This window comes from Helicoverpa zea, chromosome 21 (genome assembly GCF_022581195.2).
Source record: "Helicoverpa zea isolate HzStark_Cry1AcR chromosome 21, ilHelZeax1.1, whole genome shotgun sequence".
NCBI lineage: Eukaryota > Metazoa > Arthropoda > Insecta > Lepidoptera > Noctuidae > Helicoverpa > Helicoverpa zea.
The window spans coordinates 4976942-5001363 of record NC_061472.1 but is presented as its reverse complement, the minus strand read 5'-3'; the positions used below and the strand labels follow the sequence as shown (position 1 = coordinate 5001363).

The window sequence follows — 24422 nt, the reverse complement described above, 5'->3', positions numbered from 1 at the left end:
GCGTGAATGTAGGTAAACACTAGAATGAAAGTTGTACCTAATCTGTATTTAATGAAAACTACACCAACCAAGATGTGTTAAAAAGTTGCATATTTTATTGTCGTAGACTAGGACAATTTTATTTTCATTTGAACTTCCGAAGTGAGGAAGTAGAGTCATAACAACATCTCATGATGCTAATAGATAATTTTGGTCCATTGGCCACCACCAATGGACCAAAATTATCTTACTGAGCCATTTCTTTCGGAGAACTCCGGAATAGTCCGTACCTACTTAAAATAAGCATCATGAGATGCTATTATAACTCTACTTCCTTACTTCGGAAGTACCACGAACGACTTCCAGATGATGAATAGGATTGGACTCAGAATGTCAGAATAATCAAATGGATAGACTTTGCAAATGCAAGAGAAACGGCTGCGATGATACGGACGTGTAAAAAGGATACCACTCGAGTACCTACACTCAATCTCGATATAGCAGGGCAAAGGCGCAGAGGCAGGCCAAAACTGCGTATGAGTGTCGTAAAGAAAGACATGAAAATCTGCGAACTCGAAGAGGAAGATGTCCTGGATAGAGCTAAGTGGAAGAAGAAGATATGGCAAGCGGACCCTCGTTACAAGACGGGATAAACGCTAAGAAGAAGAATAGACTTTGGTCTCGGAAGAAACCATAAATAGCTTTAGAAGTCTATGGTGGAAAAAAAGCAATGAAATTACAAAGCTGTCATGCTTATGTCAGCGACGTGTTTCTAAACGAAAATTTCTCATAACCCACTTGGAGAGCTTTATTTTCTTTATTGTATTTTTGGTATGTTTGTGTTGCGTTTTGCCTTATATTGTGTGAGGAAAAAGTCTCGTGTAAGCTGAATAAGTATTAAAATGACATCTTGAGTGAATATGTGGTTTATAAGTGTGTTGTGAACAGTGTGAAATTAATGGAGCTGAAGGTCTGGGTCGAGGGAATACAAAGGATTGTTTGCGGGGTTACAGAGACCACAACCTGCCAGGTCAGTGCGCTAGAGTTTCTATTCCCATCATTATGCTACTGACACGATTTGAAAGATATGTGAAATCAATTTCACTTTTAGTAACTTTCGATGTTTGCTGATACCACAATATTTTTTTACGCAGGATGTAGTTTACGCGTTAGCCCATGCTACTGGGAAAGTGGGAAGATTTACACTGATAGAGAGATGGCGAAATAATGAGCGGCTGCTAGCTCCCCAAGAGTATCCACTGAAGGTATTCATTATTATCTATTAATAACACAATGATTTGCAAATTCTCAGGAGGCCTATTTTATATATTTTTGTTATTGCTTGTTGTGAATGAATGATGTTATTAGTAATAACAAAACAACAATGGTTATTGTCATCTATTACATACTTAAGATAATTACTCCAATAGAAACTAGCTACTGCTGGAGTTCTGTTGGAAAAAAAGGATATTTTTCATCTATTTTAAATCTAGCTCTTATTTTTATGTAAGTTTTTAATACTTTTAATGTATTTTTAGATTCTAATGAAATGGGGTGAATACTCAAATGATATACAGTTCATACTGAGACGGTCAGACTCTGGTAACAACCAAAAACCTCAGGCAACCAACAGTTCTAGATCACCTATAGGAAATGGGTGAGTTTTCATCATATTTTCTACATAATCTGACACTGGTATTAACCTATCATTATAAAAGTATAAAGTACTTCCATAATCATCCTCTACCAAAAAAAACTCTTTTAAATTTTCTTTCAGTGGCCATAACACATCAAATCCTAACATACTGGATTCCCAGAACTCTCCTAATAGAATGAACACAACTCCTACGTATAGCAATAACAATGTAAACAACACATCGCCTGGCAACCCCGTCGGAGTGGTCAAGGGTGTGCAGCAAGCCAAAACACCAGAGTCTGACAGTCCTGTGCTGAAAGATGTCCCACCTTATAGGTATGAACCTTCTTAGTTATTTGCATAACAAATATTTGACACTATTTTTTTCCATGGTTTTCCTGTGCCCCTGTGGAAGTATTGCTCCTATCTGGATATAGCCTATGTAACTCAGGGATAGTCTAGCTTCCCAACTATGAAAGTAATTTTCAAATCCTGTAGTTTCAGAGCCGCAGTGAAAAAAAAAAAATTCTCCCTTTATTGTGTTAGTCTAGGTTACAGTTGCTTCAATATGCATTAAATATCAGAATTTAATTTCAACATCTTACTTGTTCTGAGAAACATCTTCTTACTACATACAGTTAGTTAACAGTACTAATCTTACTTCTAAGAATTATGATACCAGTTATTTTGTGTAATGTATGACTCATAATATACTGACATTTAGTTGATCCTTGACCGAAATGTCCTATGATTCATAAAAAACTATCCAATAAGACTTAGAATATTTAGGTAGTTTAATAGCTAAATTACAGGGAAGGTCAAACAAGTTATTAATTTAGTTTTTAGTTTGCATATCATAAAATGTGTACTTCTAACACTAATTAATATGTCACAATTTTTAATTGCCTCTATGGCTTGTAAAAACATTTCATTATTTGGCTATCATATTACTGTAAATGAGTAATGAAATTATGTGGGCTGTTTATGATCTACATTGCGAGTTTTTTATTTAAATAGCGTTATTTACAACATATAACTGCAAAATCATTTATTGCAATAGTAGAACTTTAAGAACATCATTTGTTACTTAACAACTATCTTTATATATATCCTTAGAAGTTTACTTTACTATAATGTATTTTTTTCTATTATATCACAGAGAACCACCACCGCCATACCGTTCTCCGCCACCACCATCCCAAGCAGTGAGAAAGTCTCCAAACCGCATGCGTTCCAACCGGCCACAACACATGTCACCTGTCAACCTGCCGGAAGAGCCCCAAGACAACAGGAGCCCCGAGGCAGTCAGCTATAACAGCCAGTACAGAGAACTTGTGTCGCTGGTCAACTATCAGAGAGAGAAACTGTCCAGTCAGCAAGTTGATCTTATAAAGGTGAGACTGAAATTATGGTTATATTAGCTTTACATGTAACTATGTGTGTAAGAAAATCTTGGAATCTTAATGTGACCGACTGGACTTCGATTAGGATGAAATTTTGCACACGCTTTGACTTCTGATGACTATTACAAAATTATGAGAAATGGATAGCTAAGAAAAGTCATTCCAAATTCAATTGATCCAAAAATCTTTGTTGCGTGCTAAAGCGTGTTTTTTAAACTATCAATTTCTCATAATTTTGTGCTTGGGTTGTGCTACCAATACTTGTAATATGTAATTTAAGGATAATTATGATGTGTACGTAATTTCTTTTTAACAATATTACTTACAATTACTATAATGCTTGATTTATCCTTATCGAGAGCTATACTCTAAATGCAACAACATGCTCACTATAAAAGATAATTCATACATTCATCTCTGTATCATTCATGGATAATTCAACGAATTTCATAAACATTTACAGTATGATGCTGAAATCGGTTTCTGGGAAAACAAGGGTCGGGAGCAAGAACGTCAAGTGGAATTATTGCAGCAACAAATCAGTTCGGCCGACAATCAGCTGCGGATCGGTACTGAACAGGTAATTAGAAACATCTCACGCGATACGGTAATTATTTACCGTAAAACAATCGCATATCTGCTGCATTATTGTGCTCGAACAAAACCATTGTGTGATATATATATATCACGACTTGCAAGTCACACGGTTTCTTTATTTACTTTTATAGTAGATCAATGTGCGCACGTATTTTATTTCTAGTTTATTGATTTATTAGCTGTGTCAACGATGAATTATTACGTGAGTAAATCACTGAAAAAGTTTCATCAGAATCTATACTGTTGCTTTTTAGTAATATTATAAACTTTCAGATTTATAATATTTCTGATTTCTTGCTTCAATTGTAATATACTTTATTCTTTTTTTTCAGGTGCAAGCATTAAACTACGTGGAAGAGGAAAGTGAAATAGTAAAACAAAATGAGAAGACGATAAAGTCTGAAATTGTTCTGGTGCGCTCGAAGCTAGCTAATTGTGAAACGGAGTTGTTACAATGTAAGAACAAGATCAGAAAGCTCATGGAGGAGATACACAATGAGCAGAGACTTATTAATAGTCGCCAGCAGGAAAATAGGTGAGGTTTTATTGGATAATTATTGCAAATGAACAAAGTATTTTAATGTCAGTTTGCAAAAGAGTATTTAGTGATGATATAGCACTAGTTGAACACTGATAGATTTTTTTCCAATTTGTCCAGTAGTTTCTTAAATTAGCATGTATAAACAAACTAACACCACCTTATTATAAAACGTACCCGTAATTTAAAAAGTACCCGGTTTAGTACTAGGGTTAGTAAGAGCATCAATTTTGTTCAAAACGCTAATTTATAACTAGTTCTAAAGCGGGTACTTTTTCAGGACCATGTTATATAATATGGTGGTTCAGGTTGAATAAAATTATAGATTAAAACTTCAACTTTTTTCTACAATATATCAAGAAGTTATTTACGAATTAATAATACTTATGTATTGGCATTGTCAATTTGTCTAACAATACCGGTCACGAAAATTCAGTCTATTGATACAACCATACAAAAGTGTTACAGTATTGAGTCATCATCATAATTATGTCAATAGTTGCTTAACATTGCATCAAAATGTAATCTGCAATTAGTTTTCTCTTTTTCTAAAAGCATAGCATTAGATTAGCAATTATTTACGTTATAATTGCTTTGCATATTCATAATTTGTGCCACAATTTGTGTTTACTTGTAGATCAGATTCTGTGAACAGATTTTTTTATCTCTTACAAGATGTTTTGTTAGCATCTCAAATGTGTGTTATTACGGTAACAATTAAATGTACAATAATTTGTACCTTTGTGGGAATACAAATTAGATTGTTTTTTTTAATCAACATCGTAAGAATGGGATTCGCTTGACCTTCGTTTTCTTTGTGTACTTTTAAGTACTGTTTTTTTAAGTTCATGTGTTTTTGTGGCTTTAAATTTATAAGAGACTCGAACGATAGGTAGAGGTGTAGTGTCCCTATATAAAAAACTACGTCTGCCTACATATTGTATGTATTCATATCATATCGTTTATTATGTATGTATTCATTAATTTAATGTGTGTTACCAAAGTGACAGACATGATTAGGGTACAAATTCAGACTCAGTTTACTATTTAATATTTGGAAATATTTTTTGTCTGACCCGGGAATCGTAACCAATATAATACTTACTACTTGTGTGCATTAGACCAATGTGTAGTTTAAAAACATTTAATATGTGTGTAATATTTATTCTTTATCTAACAGGCAAGCGTTGGAACGATCAATGCTCGCTGAAATGGAGAGTTTGCAGAGCCAAATACAGCAAGCCAAGCACGCCACTGAAATTAACAATCTCACCGCCGAGAATCTCAAGAGAGAGGTATTTCGTATTTTATAGCTTCATGATTGATTTATAGACACCATTCGGGTCTCTAAGTGGATAAGTTTTTTCTAAAAATAATTTTAGAAGGTTTTCGACATATCTGTAATTGTGCCCTCAGCATACTGTCTATTTGTATAGAAAAAATCTAAATAGGTAGTTTCATACATAAAGATTTAGAAGTAGACAAACTGACAGAAGTTTTCTTGGTCCAGGCTGTGGTCTCTTCTGACATAGAGAAGGATTGAGCAATAGTCACCACTTTTTAAATACAGGTTTCCTTTTTAAAAGATGTTTACCTTCACCTCACACACACGTAACTTTTAAGAGGTACATATAACATAGAAAAGATACATTGGTACTTCCCTTACAATCAAATCCCCTCGTTCTCGTACATTAGAGGCAGATGCTTTAACCACTAGGCCTGTCTTATTTTCTTTAAACTAGCATGGACACTCAATATAGTGACCTTCAATCTACTCCCTCCTTAGGTTGGAGTCCTAGAAAGCGCCATAATGGAGAAGAAGCGTCAGGTGGAGCGGCTGGTGCAGGAGATGAAGGAAGCCAACCTGCAGAGCCTGACCGGCAGCGTCGACGAGCTGCGACATCCACTGGATGGTAAGTATGTTACTGTTTGATGTTAGATTTAGGTGGAGGGTATTTTAAGGCTTTGTAAGGCAAAGCAAGGTTAAGGACAGACAGCGGGGCCCAGCAGGGCCAAGGCCTGCCGGGGCTGCGGGTTGTTCGAAAGAGATACCGCGGCCCTGGTACATAAAAGGCCTATGACGGAACACGACGGTTTTTAGTCAGTAAGAGTCTGACACTCCCTCACCGCTGCTAACCCACAGCGGGAGCTGTCATTTGATGATTTTTGACGTCGTTAAAAAAAAAAAATGTTAAGGACAGAGTTCTTTATTAACATAAAGACTTAATCCACCTTAATATAAAAGGTAGTCTTAAAAATAGCTTAGTGCTTGGTGTAACTATCGTCTTGGGGTACCTACATCCTTACATAGTGTAATTAAATTATGTACTTTCCGCATGTTGGCGTGTAATTAAAAAATATATACTATTAAATTCAAGAGAAAGGTTTACATGTAGTAAGTTAAGTAAAGTACATTAACCCAGGGGCATTTGGTGAAGGTCGCTAGAATAAATATCTTTAAGTATATATATTTTTTAAATATGCTGTGATATTAAAAACTGTTTCTTATTTACAGGTTTATGCAAAGCGGGTAGCGCTCGCCGGATCATCGGGTCCCCGCGACAGCTGGAGAACGCCGCGCCCACCAACAAGAACCCACACGGCGTATGGGTTTAACGTACAAGCAAACATTCATACATGGCCATTACAAGTTCCCCCTATTTATACGCGACGGCCTAATTTAAGTAGCGAAGAAATTCTTTAGATCAAACTATATAGATGTAATTTTGGCTAGGTTTCTAGGTGTTTTATCTAAATAGTTTTTGGTCCAGCTAGTTTTCTTCACGCATTTATGATTTCCATGTATTTTAACTACTTAACATACTGTGGAATATTTCTTCAATTGCGTGGTTTACGCATATAGCTTTACATTTATCTCTTATCTATATTTCAAATGTTTGAGTTAGAAACCTAAGCCCCAGTGCTGCTATATAGTGCACGATATTACTTGTGGTACTTCTATATTACGGTAGCGGTTAATTTATTAGTATTTGTGTTCAAATTAGTGTCATATTTATAATTATTATTTGTCACAAATTGTTTTAAGTGTGTATTGGATTTTTTTGTGTACTTAAAAGTATCGGCTCGATATTTTTATCTTACACTGAAAGTATTATTTTGTCTTGCCGTATAGTTAACGTTTTTGCGATATTGATTGATATTGGAATTAGATGGAACAAGTGCATTCATATTGTAGATCTTATATTTGTGTGTTGTGTTTGTTTTTGTGTGAGTATTTTGAAACTAACAGCACAGTGGAATTTATTTGCATTCAGTTATCCATTTCAGTATCTAGTTTCTATATTTTATCCCATCTATTATTGTGTTCTGGTTGCTGAAGAGAAGTTTATTATATCTTTGAAATGTGAACAAGGAATGGATGTGCTGTATCGGGGTAATTTAGTAAATGTACGGAACGTATGTTCTTAAGTATTATAACTGCGCCATGAAGTGAACATGACGTTTTAATTTACCATTTGAAACTCTTTTAAACTATTTATTTATAAGTATGGTACTTCAATATATTAGAATCTCTGCGATCTATGATTACTGTTAAATATCCTGTTAAAAGTATTTACACTACGATTAGTTTGCAATATAGAGATACTTAATTATAATAATAAATCTAGTCGAAAGTTTAAGCCATTGCAATATTTTATAAACAAATATTAACCTTGATTTTAGAAGCATTTTAATTAAATATAATAATGGCATTTATGACAAATCAAATTATTAATATTATAGCGTAATAGATGTAGTATATACGGACTACATATTTAGAAGTTTATGAGACTTATTTCAAGAGTATAGTATGTTTTGTTTCCTGCATGGTAACTAATTATAATTAGATGATTTGTGTATAATTCATATTATTATAAGAAATAAAGGACATATTGTATACTGCATTATTGTGTATTATTCTCACTCATATGAAGTTATCGAAGGATAATATGATAATTCATTATGTAACATACTCTTAGTTGCAAATTGGTTTGAGTATCGCCAAATCTTTATCATTACCAGGCTAGGTGGGATATCTTATCGAAATTACGTGCACGTGCCCAATTCAATCTAAATGACCATGGGAATTTTCGGAGTTGTATTATCTTGCGATAATGTAATGTTTATTGAGTAAATATTATGATAAATATAACTAAGTATGTAATAAGATGGGTCATGTGTTCATGTGTCAAAGTCTGGGAAGGCGTTTAGGTAGCGAATAGATTTGGAATAAAACAAATGTTCATTATTTATTAATCCTTATATTCAATATAACTTAATTAATGTAAGAAATTAAATCTGTTCGCAACAACCTATTATAAAGAATGTTCTTCTCTATTGAATAGATGCCGTAATGCGTTACTACGTACTGTACTTAAAGTTCCGTGTTTGACCATAGCATAACTAATATATTTACAACATTTTGTCAAATCGCGGAGTCAATTTAACAACATAGATTCGATGACTTCTATCCTGTGCTGCTGTGGAGATTCAACTAATCATACTTTCAAACAATAATTTCGTAACTTTCTGTTACAACCACACGTCACAGTAGAAACAACTGAATATTCATAAAATTTAAATCACATTTCAATACTTGAAAGTGTTCAAGGCAAACAGTGTGCCTTTACATGGACTAGAAACGAGTGAATACCTTAGTTTCATTTTAAATCAGATTTGGGACTTGTTTTTGAGCCAGGACATAGTTAATTTCGATAGTTTTTCAGCATGAGCTGCTGTATTCTCAAGTATGGAAGGGCTCTAGTTACAATACCTTATCACAATTGATATCTACCACAAGCACCATCATATTATTGCGGTTGTATTCACTAATTTCAAATCCACATGAACCTTAAACCTACACTTCTATTAAAGACTATGCTTTCTCTTCTTTCTCCCTGTTATACCGTTCTAGTTCTTTTAAGAATTGTCCTTTAGGTTTCATGACGTTTGGTCGGTCACCGCGGCACTTGGGACAGAACCATTTGCCTTTAGGCTTGGTTGTGAGTGAGACGCAGGAGAAGTGGAACCACTCTATAGGACAGAGGTCATTGTCACAGAGGATCATTTCTCCGAATGATATCTGATCACATAGACAGTAGCGTGGCTCGTCGGGGTCAATAGCGTCTGTCTCTTCTGGCGGAGTTTCTGAGCGTTGTGCGGCCTGGCGTGCTTTGCGCTTTTTCTTTTTGCCTATACCTGTGCGGGAAAAGCTTATTAGTAACATTTTGATGAACATAGGAAAATGTATAGTAATGTTTAGTGGGTATACAAAAATATGTTTATCCATGTACTAATATGCAAAGTAAGTTTGCAATGCCTGTACCTTTCTTGTGGGTAGTATTGTGAGCGTGCCTCTCACTATCCCGTTCGCTGGAGTCTGCTCCATCAGTAGCAGCACCCGCCGTTGTTCGTGACCGGCGCGCGCGTTTCGACCATCTCTCACCTGTGGTACAAACATGAATTTTCTCAACAATTCTGGACTGACCAAAATAGGGTGAGTGAAATAATTTGGTGCATAAAAGCTAGTGTGTGAATGATGTGTAGTGTAAATAATTTAGTGGCAAGTATAAGAAGTTATTAATCACATGATGGAATGATAAAGTGGTTTACTACGGATTTCAATAACTAATCCCTCCTTCGTTTTCAATTTGAGACTGAGTTTTGACATTCGCTTCATATAAATTATGTCAAAGTTTAATCTCTACCTAAAAAACAATGGTTGAATCAGTTATCGTAATCTGAAGTTAGTAACTAATATACAAGTAGGTTGTATAGTTGACTTACCGCCAGACTTGTCTCTGTCCACTTTTTCTTTCTCTTTCTCAGTGGTGCGTTCAGGCGGTGGTGGTGGTGGCGCATGCTGAGGTGCCGGTGCAGGCGGTGGAACTTCCTTCTCTGTGTTCCGAAGAGTCTCCGGAACTGGAGCCGGCTCTTCCTTCACTGTACCATTGGTCTTCACCTCCAAGCAAGATACTGTAAAAGAGAATTGTGAGTAAACCGTTTATGTTGGACGGGTGACAAATAACTTTTGGCTTGAGGCCAAACTGATTAATAATTTACATAATTCTAGTTGTTGTAATTGTTGTAACAAACAAAACATTTATTTGTTGTGATAAATGGAAGTTTAAAACTTAGTTTTATTCTTATATGCCTTGTTATATTTGTTGTTGAAATATATTTTATTTGTATATATTTTATGATATTGCTGTTTTGGTTTTTTTAAACATTGTAATGGCTGACATTTCATAGCCATCTTTTCACCCATTAACAAAATAGAGTTTTGACAGATTTACTTGGGGAAAACTGGGAAGGCACACATATTTTGATCATTAAATTATTTATCAATTGAAATATAGCATTAACAAAAGTTTATAAGGTTATAAAAATGAGAAGACAAAATACTCACTTAATTTCTTGTGATCTGCATCCAGTGAGCGTTGCTTGTTGTCGATGAGGTCTTGCAGTATCTGAACAACCTGTAGTTTCTCATCACCAATCTCCTGGGCGGCCACCAGCACCGTCTGCAGCCGCTGAGCTGCCCTGCTGCGGCGACGCTCCTCTGTGTTCGCTCCTATGCATACTGCCAGATGCTTCTCAGCTTCACGAAGACATTCTATCAACAAAACATCCCAATTCAATTCACAGAAACAAATTATTAGCTAGGTTACCTTCATAAGTCAACTTTTTCTGCATTAAAACAAGATCCAAGCAACAACTCACGTGTACAGGAAACAAAATCTTATTGTAACCATCTTTAGAAGTAACAACAGGCTAGTGGTTTTGGTGTTATTTTGGTCCGCTTGTACTCACGACTCGTAATATATACATAAGTATGCATACGTAATGAGGTTGAAAGGCGAACGTCAACAATATAATTACAAGCTGTTGTATCAATTATTAATAACATATACTACTGTTAATACTTAGTAAGAGCAATTATAGCATAAAGGACATGCAGAAATTGGAAAATTACCTCTGTATGTTACGTCAAGCTCTCGCATACGCGATAAATGTCTTTGCAGGTCATTCGGAAGATTTTCGACACAATCTAAGTAATTTTCGACGTAAGTCGCTGAGAGCAATGCTTCAGTGGATGTTTGATTCAACATGGTTACAGAATTAACACAGTTTTCATAGTGATAAAACAAGAGAAATGAATAAATCACTTTGAAAGCGAATAACAAGTCCGCTGCATTCAACAGCCGTCCCGTCAAGCATCATTTTTCGTTCGGAAACCAAGCGACTCGCTCAACTCATGTTTTTGTTGTACCATTTTTTAGGTTGGCAAGTATTTTTGATATTAAAACGATTTTTTATTTTATTAAATTCAATACTTCGTGAAATGGTTTCCCTATTATAAAAATACAGCAAATTAAAAAATGATCTACGTTCTCTGAAACAATATAACACAAGACATTTTAAATACTCATTAAAATATGCTCAAAAATTCAATTTCTCAACTGTCTTAGGTGGCCCCTAGCTAAACCTTCAATAGCACTGTGCAATTTCACAAGAAAAATCATCGCACAATGTCCAATATTAACCCTAATCGTCGTTAAAGCACAACGTCGTACTCCTGAGCAATTTAATTGTTCTAATCCAATTGGAACTTCATTTAGAATTAAGCATTACTATATTATTTTGTATTAATTATCATACTTACCTGCTTACGCAGTATTATATTTTCCGATCAAAGGCGGCACCAATAGTTAGATTCTTTGAAAATAATTTTATTTTGCTTACCACTTACACCCTATCTTGTTATAAGTAATTTCGTTTGAAAGCAACAGATGGCGCTACGCTACACGTGCGCTATGCAAATGGCTACGGGGTATAATTGCCTAAACTAAGTTAAACTTTGTGGTTTGTATGTTAGGCATGAAAACTTATCATCATCAGCATCATGGCTAGTTCTAACCAATTATTAGGCCACCACGACTTGAAAAATAAACATTTAGGTAGTAGTGTTCTAGTGGTTTATACAGGGTGTGCAGTAAATAGCACGACACATTGCAGGGGGTGATAGCTAGGGTCACTACCTATCAATACAACACAATATATGTTCAGCAAAATCTTACGGATTTACAGTTTTACAAAATTTTCCGAAATACCGAAAAATCTCTACCTTGAAACAGATTTTTAAGCATCTCGTAATGAAAAAATCCTTTTCTAGTACTTTTTTTACATCAAATTATTCGTGAATGGTTACTTTACTCATTAATAAGTCTTGTATCTTTCCAAAATCACCATTAAACAAGCTATTTTTTAAGTTTGTTGTACAAAACTGCCCCATACATTTTTTTTCACCACTGTAGGTTAAACTTAAGTGATAAGAAAATAGTTCTGTGCAAATTTAAACAAAAAAATGTATTTCTTGAAAACATTCTTGTTTTTGATAGAAAAAAGACTTATTAATGAGTAAAGTAACTATTCACGAATAATTTGATGTAAAAAAAGTACTAGAAAAGGATTTTTTCATTACGAGATGCTTAAAAATCTGTTTCAAGGTAGAGATTTTTCGGTATTTCGGAAAATTTTGCATAACTGTAAATCCGTAAGATTTTGCTGAACATATATTGTGTTGTATTGATAGGTAGTGACCCTAGCTATCACCCCCTGCAGTAGGTATGTCGTGCTATTTACTGGACACCCTGTATAACTCAAAGAGGAAAAAGTGCGGGTTCGATTTTAGGTAAGGTCGATAATAATGTATAACTTTCAAGTTTATGTTGGGTAATCTATACCTACTTATATAATAAAGAGGAAACAATCTTTTGTTTGTTTGTAACCTAAAAGCTTCGAAACAGCTGGATCGATTTGAAAAATTCAACGGAAGCTTCACTGTGATCCCCCAGTCGCATACGCTATATTTTATCCGGGTAGTACTTTCCACGGTATGCGATTGAAATACCGGGATACAGCTTGTCGCTTACGTTATATAAAAGTATACCTATGTAGGAATTCTGGGCTTGAAAAGTTTGATCGCCCAACGAACTTACATTGGTAAGTAAATAACGCTCGTTTCTTCACAGTACGAGAGGCAGCCTGTGCTTTGCCGAGGGTCAATACAGGAAAAGGCAGACTATGATATTGTGACGTCAAAGGACTTTTCCGCTGAAAGATATTTTACGTTACGAGTCACGACAATATATCCTTTTCGTCGTAGTCATTTGATTGGCAATGCCAAAGTTATTATTAGGATATAAGGATACCTTGAAAGATGTCGTTAACAATTGGGCAGTTTTTGATATTAAGAAATGATAAATGTTAATCAAGTCCGTCCTGAGATCATTCGTCTAATAAAGAAGACTAGTTATTATAGTTGAATATCATGCAACAGTCGAGGTCGATTTCCACCTACAATCTTCTCCCACGTATACTTTGTCATAAAACCTAAATGCTAAACGACAGTCTGCCATACAAACTCGCTAGCACTGGCACGATATTCCATAAACTCATATTTATTTTAATATTAAATTTGACATACGTCACAAATTTGTTTAATTATGCTGTAGTGTTTTTTTGTATTTTTTGTAGTTATTAATTTTCTGTTTAGTTCCAACAAAATTTTAACGTAAACTAAATTTATTTGTTTTGTGTAGTGTCCCAATGTCCTCCACGTTGATTTTCGTTGGCCTGCCTGAAGATTCTAGAAGTTCTATCACGAAGTAAGTAAGTACATTTTTATTTCATCTCCTCTTGCTATTAAGGTCTGATCTACCCAAACACGGCAGATGAGTGATCTGCTGATGACACATCTGCTGATGAAGAACAGGGCTTTTACGAATTTCATCATAAAAAGGTATATGGTGAGGGGTCTTAAGATCTTAACACCCTCTAGTAAACAGGCAAAAAAAACGTCAGGACTGACTAGAATGGTGGTTATTGAAAGTCAAAAATGTGACAAAGGTAAGAAGAAAAAGTATCTCGTTTAATGGCGTTTGTCCAACATTATATGGTTCTGTTACTCTGTTCTAATTTGTAATCCAGAATATGTAGGTAAAAAGATGGCTTTATGCAGCTTTCCTTAAAGAAATATATGTAATATTAATCCTGGATCAAAGCAGCGTCTCTCTGGGCTATTGTACGCAAACTCCTGAACGTTATTATTATGTAATATCGCTTTTATGCGCTTTGTACGAGCTTCTCAGAGGCTCGTCATAAAATCCGTTTTAGAACCTTTTTAGTATTTCCCCGTACAATGCATCTGCTAGTTTAGGAGTACCTACATAAACTATGTTGTTGGTCTCGTTAGATGTTCCACGCCAGTTTCCATGAAAATTCTAGCCTTGTTTGTGATATAGAATTCTTTGTGGTAGGTCCTTTTTTCGTACAAAGGATTCTTGTTGACTAATATTGAAAATCAAGATCTGAATCAGAATAATCTAGACTCACACAAGCCATTTTCGATCTTGTAAAATAATTATTGCGGATTTCGAACGATCCGATTCGAATGATAAAAGAGTCACTGTTGTGCATAAACTTGCCTAAATTGGTAATAATAACGATACAAGCCAATTTGTGTCGTTACGGCAACACTTCTAAAAACTGAATGAACTAACAATGGGAATAGATGAACGACGGCCCTTCCTAGGACTCATTTAGTTAGGGATAACAACTCATACCAAACAATACACGCCTGTTAAAGATCCTACAAAACTAGTCGTCTTAAACTGACAAAACCTATAATAATTTTTATTTAAAATTACAATAATACATAATTTAAAATACCAATAATTACACAATTTAAAATAACAATAATTACAGAATTAAAAATAGCAATAATTAAATTATTTAAAATAGCAACAATTACACAATTAAAAATAGCAATAATTACATACCTATAATATTTAAGTAAGAGGGAAACCTATACAAGTACAGAGCCGCAATCTAATTGAAGGTGTAGGCAGTTACAGATATATTCTGTCTCGTGGGCGGCGAGCTTCGCCTTGAGACTTCCAATTAGGGTGAACGACTGGCTTGTTTATGTTTTAGTGGTTTATTTGTCTAAATTAGGCGTTATTGTGCAATATTATTGTTCACTTCAACCTAGAAACACGTTGTTTGGCTTTTCATGACCTTGTGATTTGTAGTTTGGTGTGAACTTAGTTGAGGAGTCTCCCGAGCTTTATTTTAGTGCATTGACTTAGTGCAAAACGTGTAAATAATGTTTAGGACTTTATCTTACTCTTGTTTTTTGGAGTATGCATAAGTCGCTGCTTAGGTATAAGCATTTTTTAGTCAGGTCCCTCAGGTGGCTTCGTGAAAACGTCGACAACCTTTAGGTACACAGTAGGAGGGCCCTCTTCATTAATAACCATGTATTGATGAAAAATAACTCTCTTTAAATTGAAATTGATTCATTCTTTAGTACTTGTATACTTATCACGTTCTTCAAAATGCTTTGAAATATGAAGTTCTCAAAGGGCTCTTAGACTAGTGATATTAATTTGTGCGCCATACCGAGTGCATTGTTCGCGGGATACCATATCAGGCACGAGCCAGGTGTCTCCAGTGTGTCATTAGAGTTGCCACATAACTGTGACAATTGTTCTGTTGTCTTTGACAATTCGCCTCGCCCATTCGCGATTGGTAGAAGGAACACCCTAACACAATAGAATTGTGTCCTTTCATTTTGGTACGGCGTTAATTTTTGAGGCCCTTTCTAATTCGCTGTGTTCAGGTCATGTTTCCTGTGTAATATCCTCTATTTGAGGTTCTATTGTTATTGTGAAGATTGCACCTATAAGTTTATGTAGTCAGCGGTTTCCCGTAAGACCATCCATACGTAGACCTTCGCATACAAATTTTCGCATTTCTAATATTCGTAGGATGTTATTTGATTAGTCCTAAAAGCGTTTAATACACAGCTTAAATAAACAAACCTCATATAAATGACGTATAAATCAACTTGGTATTCCGTCCGCTCCGTTGGCGTAAAGAGTCAATATTCCACGCTATTACCTCGATCAATTATAACAGGATTAGGTCCGGTGCGCCAGGACTGCGGTAACAGGATAGGGGCGAAGCCCTGCAGGCCCGGCCTACGCGCTGCAGTGAGCCGATGACGGCCCTATGTTATTACTGCATATTGTGTTTCAGCTAAATATGAGTCTGTTTACACCTGCTGTTTGTTATGGGTCTTCCAGTTGTCGGATTTAATTTATTCAATGGACTTATAATTGTTGGCTACTTTGGAGAATGAGCGAAGCTCGTCAGATACCAGTTTATCCTTAAAGAATGAGGCTACAGTAGTTACATCAAGATAATCTAAAACGTTTACAAATGCCGAGCGGGATACGCTCCCTTCTTAGTGACTAATAGGATTTCCTTACGTACAACTACATAATCTTTGCTCATGTCTCAAAAGTAGCTTCAATTTATTCCAGCCTTGCTACTTGGCCAGATAATCTTGACATTTCTAGTCCAACCAAAAATGGTTTCCCATTTGTTGGTTTGATTGCAAGGATTGGTGGAAGTGGTTTGCTAACAAACTGCATGATCGGAAGCTTCTGGTTTCTGGTGGCTGCGCGGGGGCAGGACAGTCACGCACGACTCGACTCGGAACAATGGCGGCACACCCTCGCGGAAGCCGCCGCCATTACATGCTCCGCTACTCGCGATGCCGTCTGCGCCTGCGGTCACCCGCAATCTTCTCATAGCAGACCATCGCATTCTTTTGAAAATTGATTCGTATTGTTTCTCTGCCAGGTGCAGATTACCTGTAGTTGGTTTGCAAGGTTTTTCTGTTCCCTCCATAATTGGAAATCTGCATTTCCAGGTTATTGCGCATTTCGTTAATGTGGGTGTATATCTGTATTATGCATTGTTCGTAATTATCGTGTTTACTGAAGTCCGATGCTATACATATGATACGTAGTCGTTTATGTGGGGGCATGAGTCACATTACAAGGATAAGGTTTATAGATTTAAATATAACCTTTAGTAAGTAGGAGTCAAAGCATTGCATCTATAGGACAACAGTGACTAATGAGCTTAAAGTCGGAGCCATGGATCCCTGCTGTGAGGCCACTAACCGATTACGATATATGAGCTGAAAGCTCGTGTTATTTTACAGTTCAAACTTTCATTCTTCTTCAGGACTTTTATGTCTTTCAAGATGATTTATTTCGTCATCTGAACGTCGTTCTACGAGTACTTGTTAGTCTAAAATGTAGCTTGAAACAGCACAGGGCAGTAAAATGTCTTGTTTTAATAAATAGGCCGCGACAATAACTAATAGAGAGTAATAGCCCATTAAACAAAATACTCCGGTAATAAACTGCTTCGCTCGGTGCGAGTCCGGTCTCAGCGATTTTGTCAGATAATGTCAGAGTGTCATAGTATATAAGGATGAGGGGATCGACCGCACTCACATAAATTAGAAAATAGTGTTTTAGTAACTGCCCAGGTGGTCGACTGACACTCTGACTAATATGGCGTCGGCCAGCACTGCGCCCGCGCAAACGTTTGACAGTTAGCGGTCAATACTTGAGTACAATTTCTGGGACATAGTAACATGTTTTCTTGCACCGATATTGACATGTTAGGCGATGAAACGCTCGTTGAAAGTGTTATAGTCTTGTATTATTTATGACGCGTAAGATTTATGAATTAAACACGCATATCTTTCATTGATACGTTTTTTCTTGAGCCTTTACGATATAATCCCCAGTACAGTAGCTGTTGTAGGTTGTAGATAAAGCTATTTTACCCTTTGGGAAAGTTATGATTTAGCTGTTCTTCTGTTTTAACTATTTGAAATGTCTAAGTAAGTGAAGTCTATCAAAATATCCTTTTAATTTTCTTCCCGAAAACACACATCAATAAACGTAAAAAAGCCGTTTCTTCCCGGGAATGTTCTTTTGATTGTTTGTTATTTGCGGCCCTAGCAGTATCTGTTAATTGAAGGGTTCGATACAATGGTTATAAAAACAGAGATAGTGTCAATTAGCGGGCGTCCTCGCCTTTTGTCTATTTCGGTCAACGACAAGAACAAATTGATGTGCAACCATCAAATTAAGGAACTTTATGGCTTACAAATTGTTTCTAAATTTGTTAAAGGTATGGACGGGGAATTATTGCTTTCCAGAAGAATGGACTTTTGAGCTTAGTGTATTTTATAAAGGGATCAAAACGGGACTGTTGGAATTTTTATATCGGATTTGAAATGGTGTTTAAAGACTTGTGTGGTGTGTTAAATTATTTTATGATTTGGAAACATTCTTCTTGGGATGTAAAGGCGTAATCCTTTGAATAAAATAAATTATAGTTAAGTACTAGGTACTTTTCCTTAAAGTTAGTTTATCATTCTGATGGCATAAACTAAAATGCAATCAGTGTGTATTACTTATAAGACTTTGTGGTCTAGAATTTTTAAGTGTCATTTGTCAACTTGGATCTCTGACGAATATCCGCGTACCTATCAAGAACTTTAATACTCTTGTTCGAAAACACTATCATAGTATGTACTTACTTATATATTTTAATGAATATGACTCTTATCTACAGGGCGTTAATTGGCCGATTGTGGATGTTTGCTATTGAACAAGGCTTGATTAGCAAGGCCTCCCTTTCGTTCGCCATTCATTATTACAAATCGAGATTACACAATTAGAAAGTTTGTTTAATTATAACTAAAGCTGCTACCTGTTTGTTTGCTACTTTGGCTTTAGAGAATTAATTTCGGTGAACTTTCTTATCATTGTCCTTTGCTATGATTTTAGAAAGTTTTGCTCTAATTAATGAATGATGTATTTTAATGGAAAGCAATTATATTAAATGTACCTAACCAGATAAAGTTGCAAGATATTTACCAATTTAAGAGTACCTAGTCTTATAACTGGCCGCAAATCCGCAAATGATAGGAATGTGCGAAACATGACCATAATAATCACTTATAGTTCGGCCATTCAGAGAATGCGTTCCTGACACGTCGCGATTGAACTGACGACGTAACTTTGCAATGGCGTTGCAGTTACGATAAAAATATTTTTGCTGGTTGTTTACCGTTTTAACAATTGAGGAGCATTAAAACAACATTATTATATCAATAATCAATGAATGTAGTTACGTCGTCAGTTCAATCGCGACGTGTCAGGAACGCATTCTCTGAATGGCCGAACTATAATGAAGAGTAATGGTCTAATGGCAACACCACGTTAACCACCACAATATTTTCCCCTGAAAGTAAAGTGACATTTTAACCATAAGTTTTCAAAGAAAACACGTATTCTTAGAAAACAATTCACGTTCCCCGCTTTCGATGTGTGGTCATTTAAAAATAGTGTGTAGTTTGGCCGGTGGTTATGCGAAATGGCTAAGTTTCCCCGGCTAATGAGCCATAATTCTGTTTAGTTCAGCGCTTTGCCACCGTCACGGGGCGGCGGCGCTCGGGGCGACTGGACCGACACATGACGACCGATTTCGTCGGACACCGATTTCAATATGATTGGCAGGTCTTCAAGCTAATACGAGTCGATTGCTGACTATTGTACGATCGGAATGCGTAGGAATATGTATACGGACCTAAGAGCGTTTGATTGAAAATTCCGTAGCCCTTTAGGCATCCATTACTCAAATGGATCTTTTCCGTTCATATGAGGTAGAGATATTGAAACAGGAAGGAAAAAGGCTATTGTTATATGTTAATAGACTTTGGTATCGAAGCTGTCTCAATGGTCAATATTGCATATGTTTGCAAAGATCAACATCATAGCGGTCTTTTGATGTATTTCCGTGGGAATTAGTACCTTGATTTTTGTAAGGTCTTGTTAGGTATTTACGGATAATACAAATAATCTTTACCTCTTCCTTTTCCTATACCTTCACTGCCCCATTTACCGTGGATTTCCTTACTAATTTATCCTGTACCTATTCCCCTTTCCCTAACCTTCCTCTAATTATAGGACCCTGTCAGTTTCCGGCTCCAGAAGTGTTGGTGATTTAAGTTTCCTGGATATCGACTCCATCGTGATTTCGAGCCTGGATTTTAGCGAGCGGAGGTAAGATTTCTAACATTTTTAGTGTAGGTACCAAATACCAACAGTTACAAAAGTCAAGTTTGAAAAACTTTAATTTGAAACACTTGTAATATAATAATTGCGATTTAAAGGCGGTGGTGACGTTTAAGTATTACGTTACAGTAGTACGTTATAGTGAAAACCTGGATTTTATTTTATACCTATAGCGTATGCAAATGCTATAGAAATACTCAACATTGAATGGCAACCACTTTAAAATTCTCACCAATTAAAAGCTCACGGAATAAACTGCTGGATAAAAATTCTTTACATTTTTCAACGTTAGAAAAACTTTTATAGAGTTTTCTTTTTATAGACTGCCGACCGGTTAAAATGCACACTGGTTTTACTTAACCATAGAATTATACAATTTATATTTTAAATTCTCATCTCAATTGTGCTTTTTCTAATGAGGCAAAAATTTAATTAAAAATAAAAGTATAAAATTCCGATGCATTTGCATAACAAGATAGAGACATTCTTTTCCGCCCATACACTTTGTATATAAACCAACTAACAACTAAACCGATTAACATAGGAATAGACGAAAAACGCACATAAAGTTCTCAATTATAACCGTAAGTAACGATTGTGAAATAGCAAACATTCGTGTATATTTTAGATTATTTTAGAACATTAGTAGCTACTCTGTTACGTTCCATTTCCTATATGGGATGCACTGTAAGTACCGACCCGAATTTTGCCGAAGTTTGCCGAAGCATGTTGTAAAGCCGGTAATTAGGAAATACGAGTACCTACGGGAGCTAAGTACCTAGTAGAAAAATACGAATGTGTTTTATTAAAGTGCATTGCGATTAAGTTATTCAGCAACATATCTTAGGTGTATCGTTGTAAGCCGGGTTATAAGTGGTTGACTTTATTTTTTTCTTTGGTGGACTTCACTTAACAAGGCCAAGTTTCAGACACTTGATTAAGTACCTACTCAAACCCAAGAGGTGCTTGATAAAGTGCGTTTAAGCCCTGACAACTTATCGTCAACGTACTTACGGACAAAAAATACTCGTCATTATTGGACCTAGATACCTATCCCCATTACCGCAGCAAAGACCAATCTTGCAAAAAAATGTCATTCGGTTTGATCCAACTTTGTGGTCTCTGTGGTTTAATAATCAGAATAACTATTGACAAGCCAGCTGCGCATGATCGTTTTAGTAACACATTTACTTACTGCGTTTCGCTTGCAAATAGGTCGAATATAATAAACTAGCTTCTGCCAGCGGTTTCACCCGCATCCCGTGGGAACTACTTAAACGTGGGATAAAAAGTAGCCTATAGCCTTCCTCGATAAATGGGCTACTTATCTAACACTGAAAGAAATTTTCAAATCGGACCAGTAGTTCCTGAGATTAGCGCGTTGAAACAAACAAACTCTTCAGCTTTATAATATTAGTATAGATTAGTTACTATTTGCTTGCTATGTACCTAATTGATATTTTAGGTAACAAGTTCTAGTATGACTGCGACACTGTTCGGAAGGAAATTGCCAGGGATTATTCTGTTTATTCTAACTATTGATTTCAAACTGCACTTTCATAAACCATAGAATTTAATTTTAATGAAATTGCCAAGTTTAACTCAGTTTATATAGATAAGTAATCGTTTATATAAATAATCGTAATAATATCAAATAAGTTTGTGTTTTAGTGTTCAATTCTCAATGTTATAAGACTAATAAAACCAAATAAGTACCAGAGACAGGTCAAATCGGATGCCACAAGCCTTACTGTATTTTTATTGTTTTAGTTGTAAAACGAAGAGCATTTAGGGTCCGTTCAGATAGACCGGGTCGGAGAGCAGAGCAAATTCTTAACACGTTGAAAATTGGGTACTTAATATTTGAAGTAAGGTTTATTTTTGCATGCGCACTGCTTTTGTCATTGAGAATGCTCGAATGCGCTCGGTGTGAAATAATAAGAGGAGCCGACCGGCTCCGATCGTGTATTTTTTCTTGAAATTTGGCTCCGTTTGCATGTTCTTGAGGCATCGTTCAGACCAAACGTATTGTCGGCCGCTGACTGTGAGCGCGCGTTACGCAGTTTATTGCTTTTCCATATATATTGAAATTGTCGTTCACACCGAACCGACTATACGCTATTATAGTTCGGCCATTCAGAGAATGCGTTCCTGACACGTCGCGATTGAACTGACGACGTAATAACATTCATTGATTATTGATATAATAATGTTGTTTTAATGCTCCTCAATTGTTAAAACGGTAAACAACCAGCAAAAATATTTTTATCGTAACTGCAACGCCATTGCAAAGTTACGTCGTCAGTTCAATCGCGACGTGTCAGGAACGCATTCTCTGAATGGCCGAACTATACGTCGTCTGTTGTCGCTGACTCTCAGTGGCCGATTATTTTACTACGCGACTATGCACGGCGGACGCGGATTGGCTACGCGGACGCAGTTGCCGAATAGCGCCGCTCCGCCGCGCCCGCACCGCCGCGCGCCTCGGCCGCAATACACTCGAGAAACAAACTTCAATGAGGACAGACGTGACACGTGACACCTCGCGACGTTCGACACCGAAAAGTTTATTGCAGAAGTACATTCTAGAGAATGTATTTGGAATGCGAATTCAGAAGAATTTAGTGATAGAAACTTACGAAGATGCGCTTGGGAAGACATAGCATCTGTTATGTATGAAGATTGGGGGGTTCAAATACTGAGCTCTTTTATGTGTAGAATAGTCAGCCGCTCAGCGTACGCATCTAGTGTGTACACGAGCCTATTCTTTTGTTCACACATGTAGCGCATCGTACGCTATAGCTTATTGTCGGCTTGGTGAGTACGGGTACTGCAGATTGAGTCGACGTTCACACTGGGGCAGACAGTGAGTATACTCACAGTCAGCGGCGGACAATACGTTTGGTGTGAACAATCCCTCAATGCTCGCGCAGCCGATCGGCTCCGGTCTTTGTGAAAAGAAAAATGCGCGCCGATGCTCTCCGACCCGGTCTATCTAAACGGACCCTTATGGATTTAGTTGTTCAGTGTGATGCAATTGTGAATTTAGGGTCGTCATAACAATATACAGTGTCAGATTCATTAGCATCTTTTATTGCAACTAGAGTATTTAAATAAATAAATAAATAATGTCGGGACACCTTTTCACACACGGTTGGTTAGCCCCATGGTAAGTTATTAATTAACTTGTGTTATGGGTGCTAACACAACTGATAAACTACATATAGCTACACATATACATATTTATAAATACATATTGTAACACCCAGACCACGGCCAACAAGCATGCTCATCACACAAATGTCGACCGAACCGGGAATCGAACCCGGGACCTCAGATTCGGCAGTCCGGCTTGGTGACCATTGCGCCATAGAGGTCGATTCTTCTTCATATAGGTATTTGGAAACATAAATATCTATATGAAGAAGAATCTTAGTTGTTGAGTCTTTCCTCAAGAGATCAGTCAATACCTACATAATCTTGCGTTATTATTTCAGATTAATAATCGGGCAGTTATTGCTTAGGTACTGCTAGAATTAGGCATCGTTTATTTAAAGTTTAGCTTTTCGAATTCAAACTGCCATTGATCTTAAGTAACTTTCAGATTCGCAATTTGACTACGATACATGGTGTTTGATTAAATTATCCCCTATTGAAGTTTGTAAGGCCTCTTAACGTGAACTTTTAGATTATCATCAGTTCTCTCCTATATAATAGGAGTTGTACATCCATATAACTCAATAAGGGTATCTTAGAGATAAACTTGTTGGGTGCATGCTAAGTAGGCTGTGAGAAAACAAAGTTCTCCCAATTTGGATGTTTGACTTATGCAGCGTCGTGATTGCAACATTGCAACTGAGTGCAGGCAGTTAGCGCGAAATTGTACCTATATTGTGATGAAGATGATGTAGTTAGGTAGGTATGTTCATTTATTATGTAGGCACGGCTGAGTGTCTACTATCTTGTCCCTTTGTGAAAATTCGCTGTATCTTTATAAATATTGACAGCAAAAATTACACACAACACTCAGTTTGTAATTTCGATTTGGTAGGTAATACGTTTAGTTCTGACGTTATGATTAGAAAAATGTCTCCAAAATATATCTTGGCACACTAATCTGTCGTGGGCATCTACCTTTAAGGCCTTAACGAATAAATAAAATAATAGTTTACCTTAGTTAACTTTACATTCTTCCAACTATAAAAAATCCAATAAGTACTATTGTCATCGCATGTGAGGCCATCTAAGTA

At 36.3% G+C, this 24422-nt stretch overlaps 3 protein-coding genes across 4 annotated transcripts in view; 2 read left to right on the top strand and 1 right to left on the bottom strand.

The window, feature by feature from the left end:
• The first annotated feature begins 724 nt into the window (after positions 1-724).
• On the top strand, positions 725-8058 carry LOC124640771 (ras association domain-containing protein 8). Of its 2 annotated transcripts, none has more exons than XM_047178695.1 (10): positions 725-1009; positions 1134-1244; positions 1518-1636; positions 1757-1951; positions 2775-3009; positions 3482-3598; positions 3948-4150; positions 5334-5448; positions 5940-6066; positions 6669-8058. In XM_047178695.1, exons 1-10 carry the CDS (start codon positions 938-940, stop codon positions 6767-6769), a joined length of 1395 nt encoding a protein of 464 aa, XP_047034651.1. In that variant the 5' UTR covers positions 725-937; the 3' UTR covers positions 6770-8058. The 2 variants fall into 2 exon arrangements, with proteins under 2 accessions (XP_047034651.1, XP_047034652.1); XM_047178696.1 differs by having other exon boundaries at positions 5940-6070.
• A 337-nt stretch (positions 8059-8395) lies between these two features.
• LOC124640772 (inhibitor of growth protein 2) lies at positions 8396-11384 on the bottom strand. The gene is made up of 5 exons (XM_047178697.1): positions 11130-11384; positions 10563-10769; positions 9941-10129; positions 9480-9599; positions 8396-9352 (listed from the first exon to the last, which is right to left on the bottom strand). Exons 1-5 carry the CDS (start codon positions 11263-11265, stop codon positions 9030-9032), a joined length of 975 nt encoding a protein of 324 aa, XP_047034653.1. The 5' UTR covers positions 11266-11384; the 3' UTR covers positions 8396-9029.
• A 2198-nt stretch (positions 11385-13582) lies between these two features.
• Positions 13583-24422, top strand: part of LOC124640863 (microtubule-associated protein Jupiter) — a 121830-nt gene continuing 110990 nt past the window's right edge. Inside the window, exon 1 of the mRNA XM_047178801.1 lies at positions 13583-13824. Within this exon, the coding sequence (XP_047034757.1) occupies positions 13766-13824 (59 nt within the window). The 5' untranslated portion in view covers positions 13583-13765. The remainder of the gene's footprint in view (positions 13825-24422) is intronic.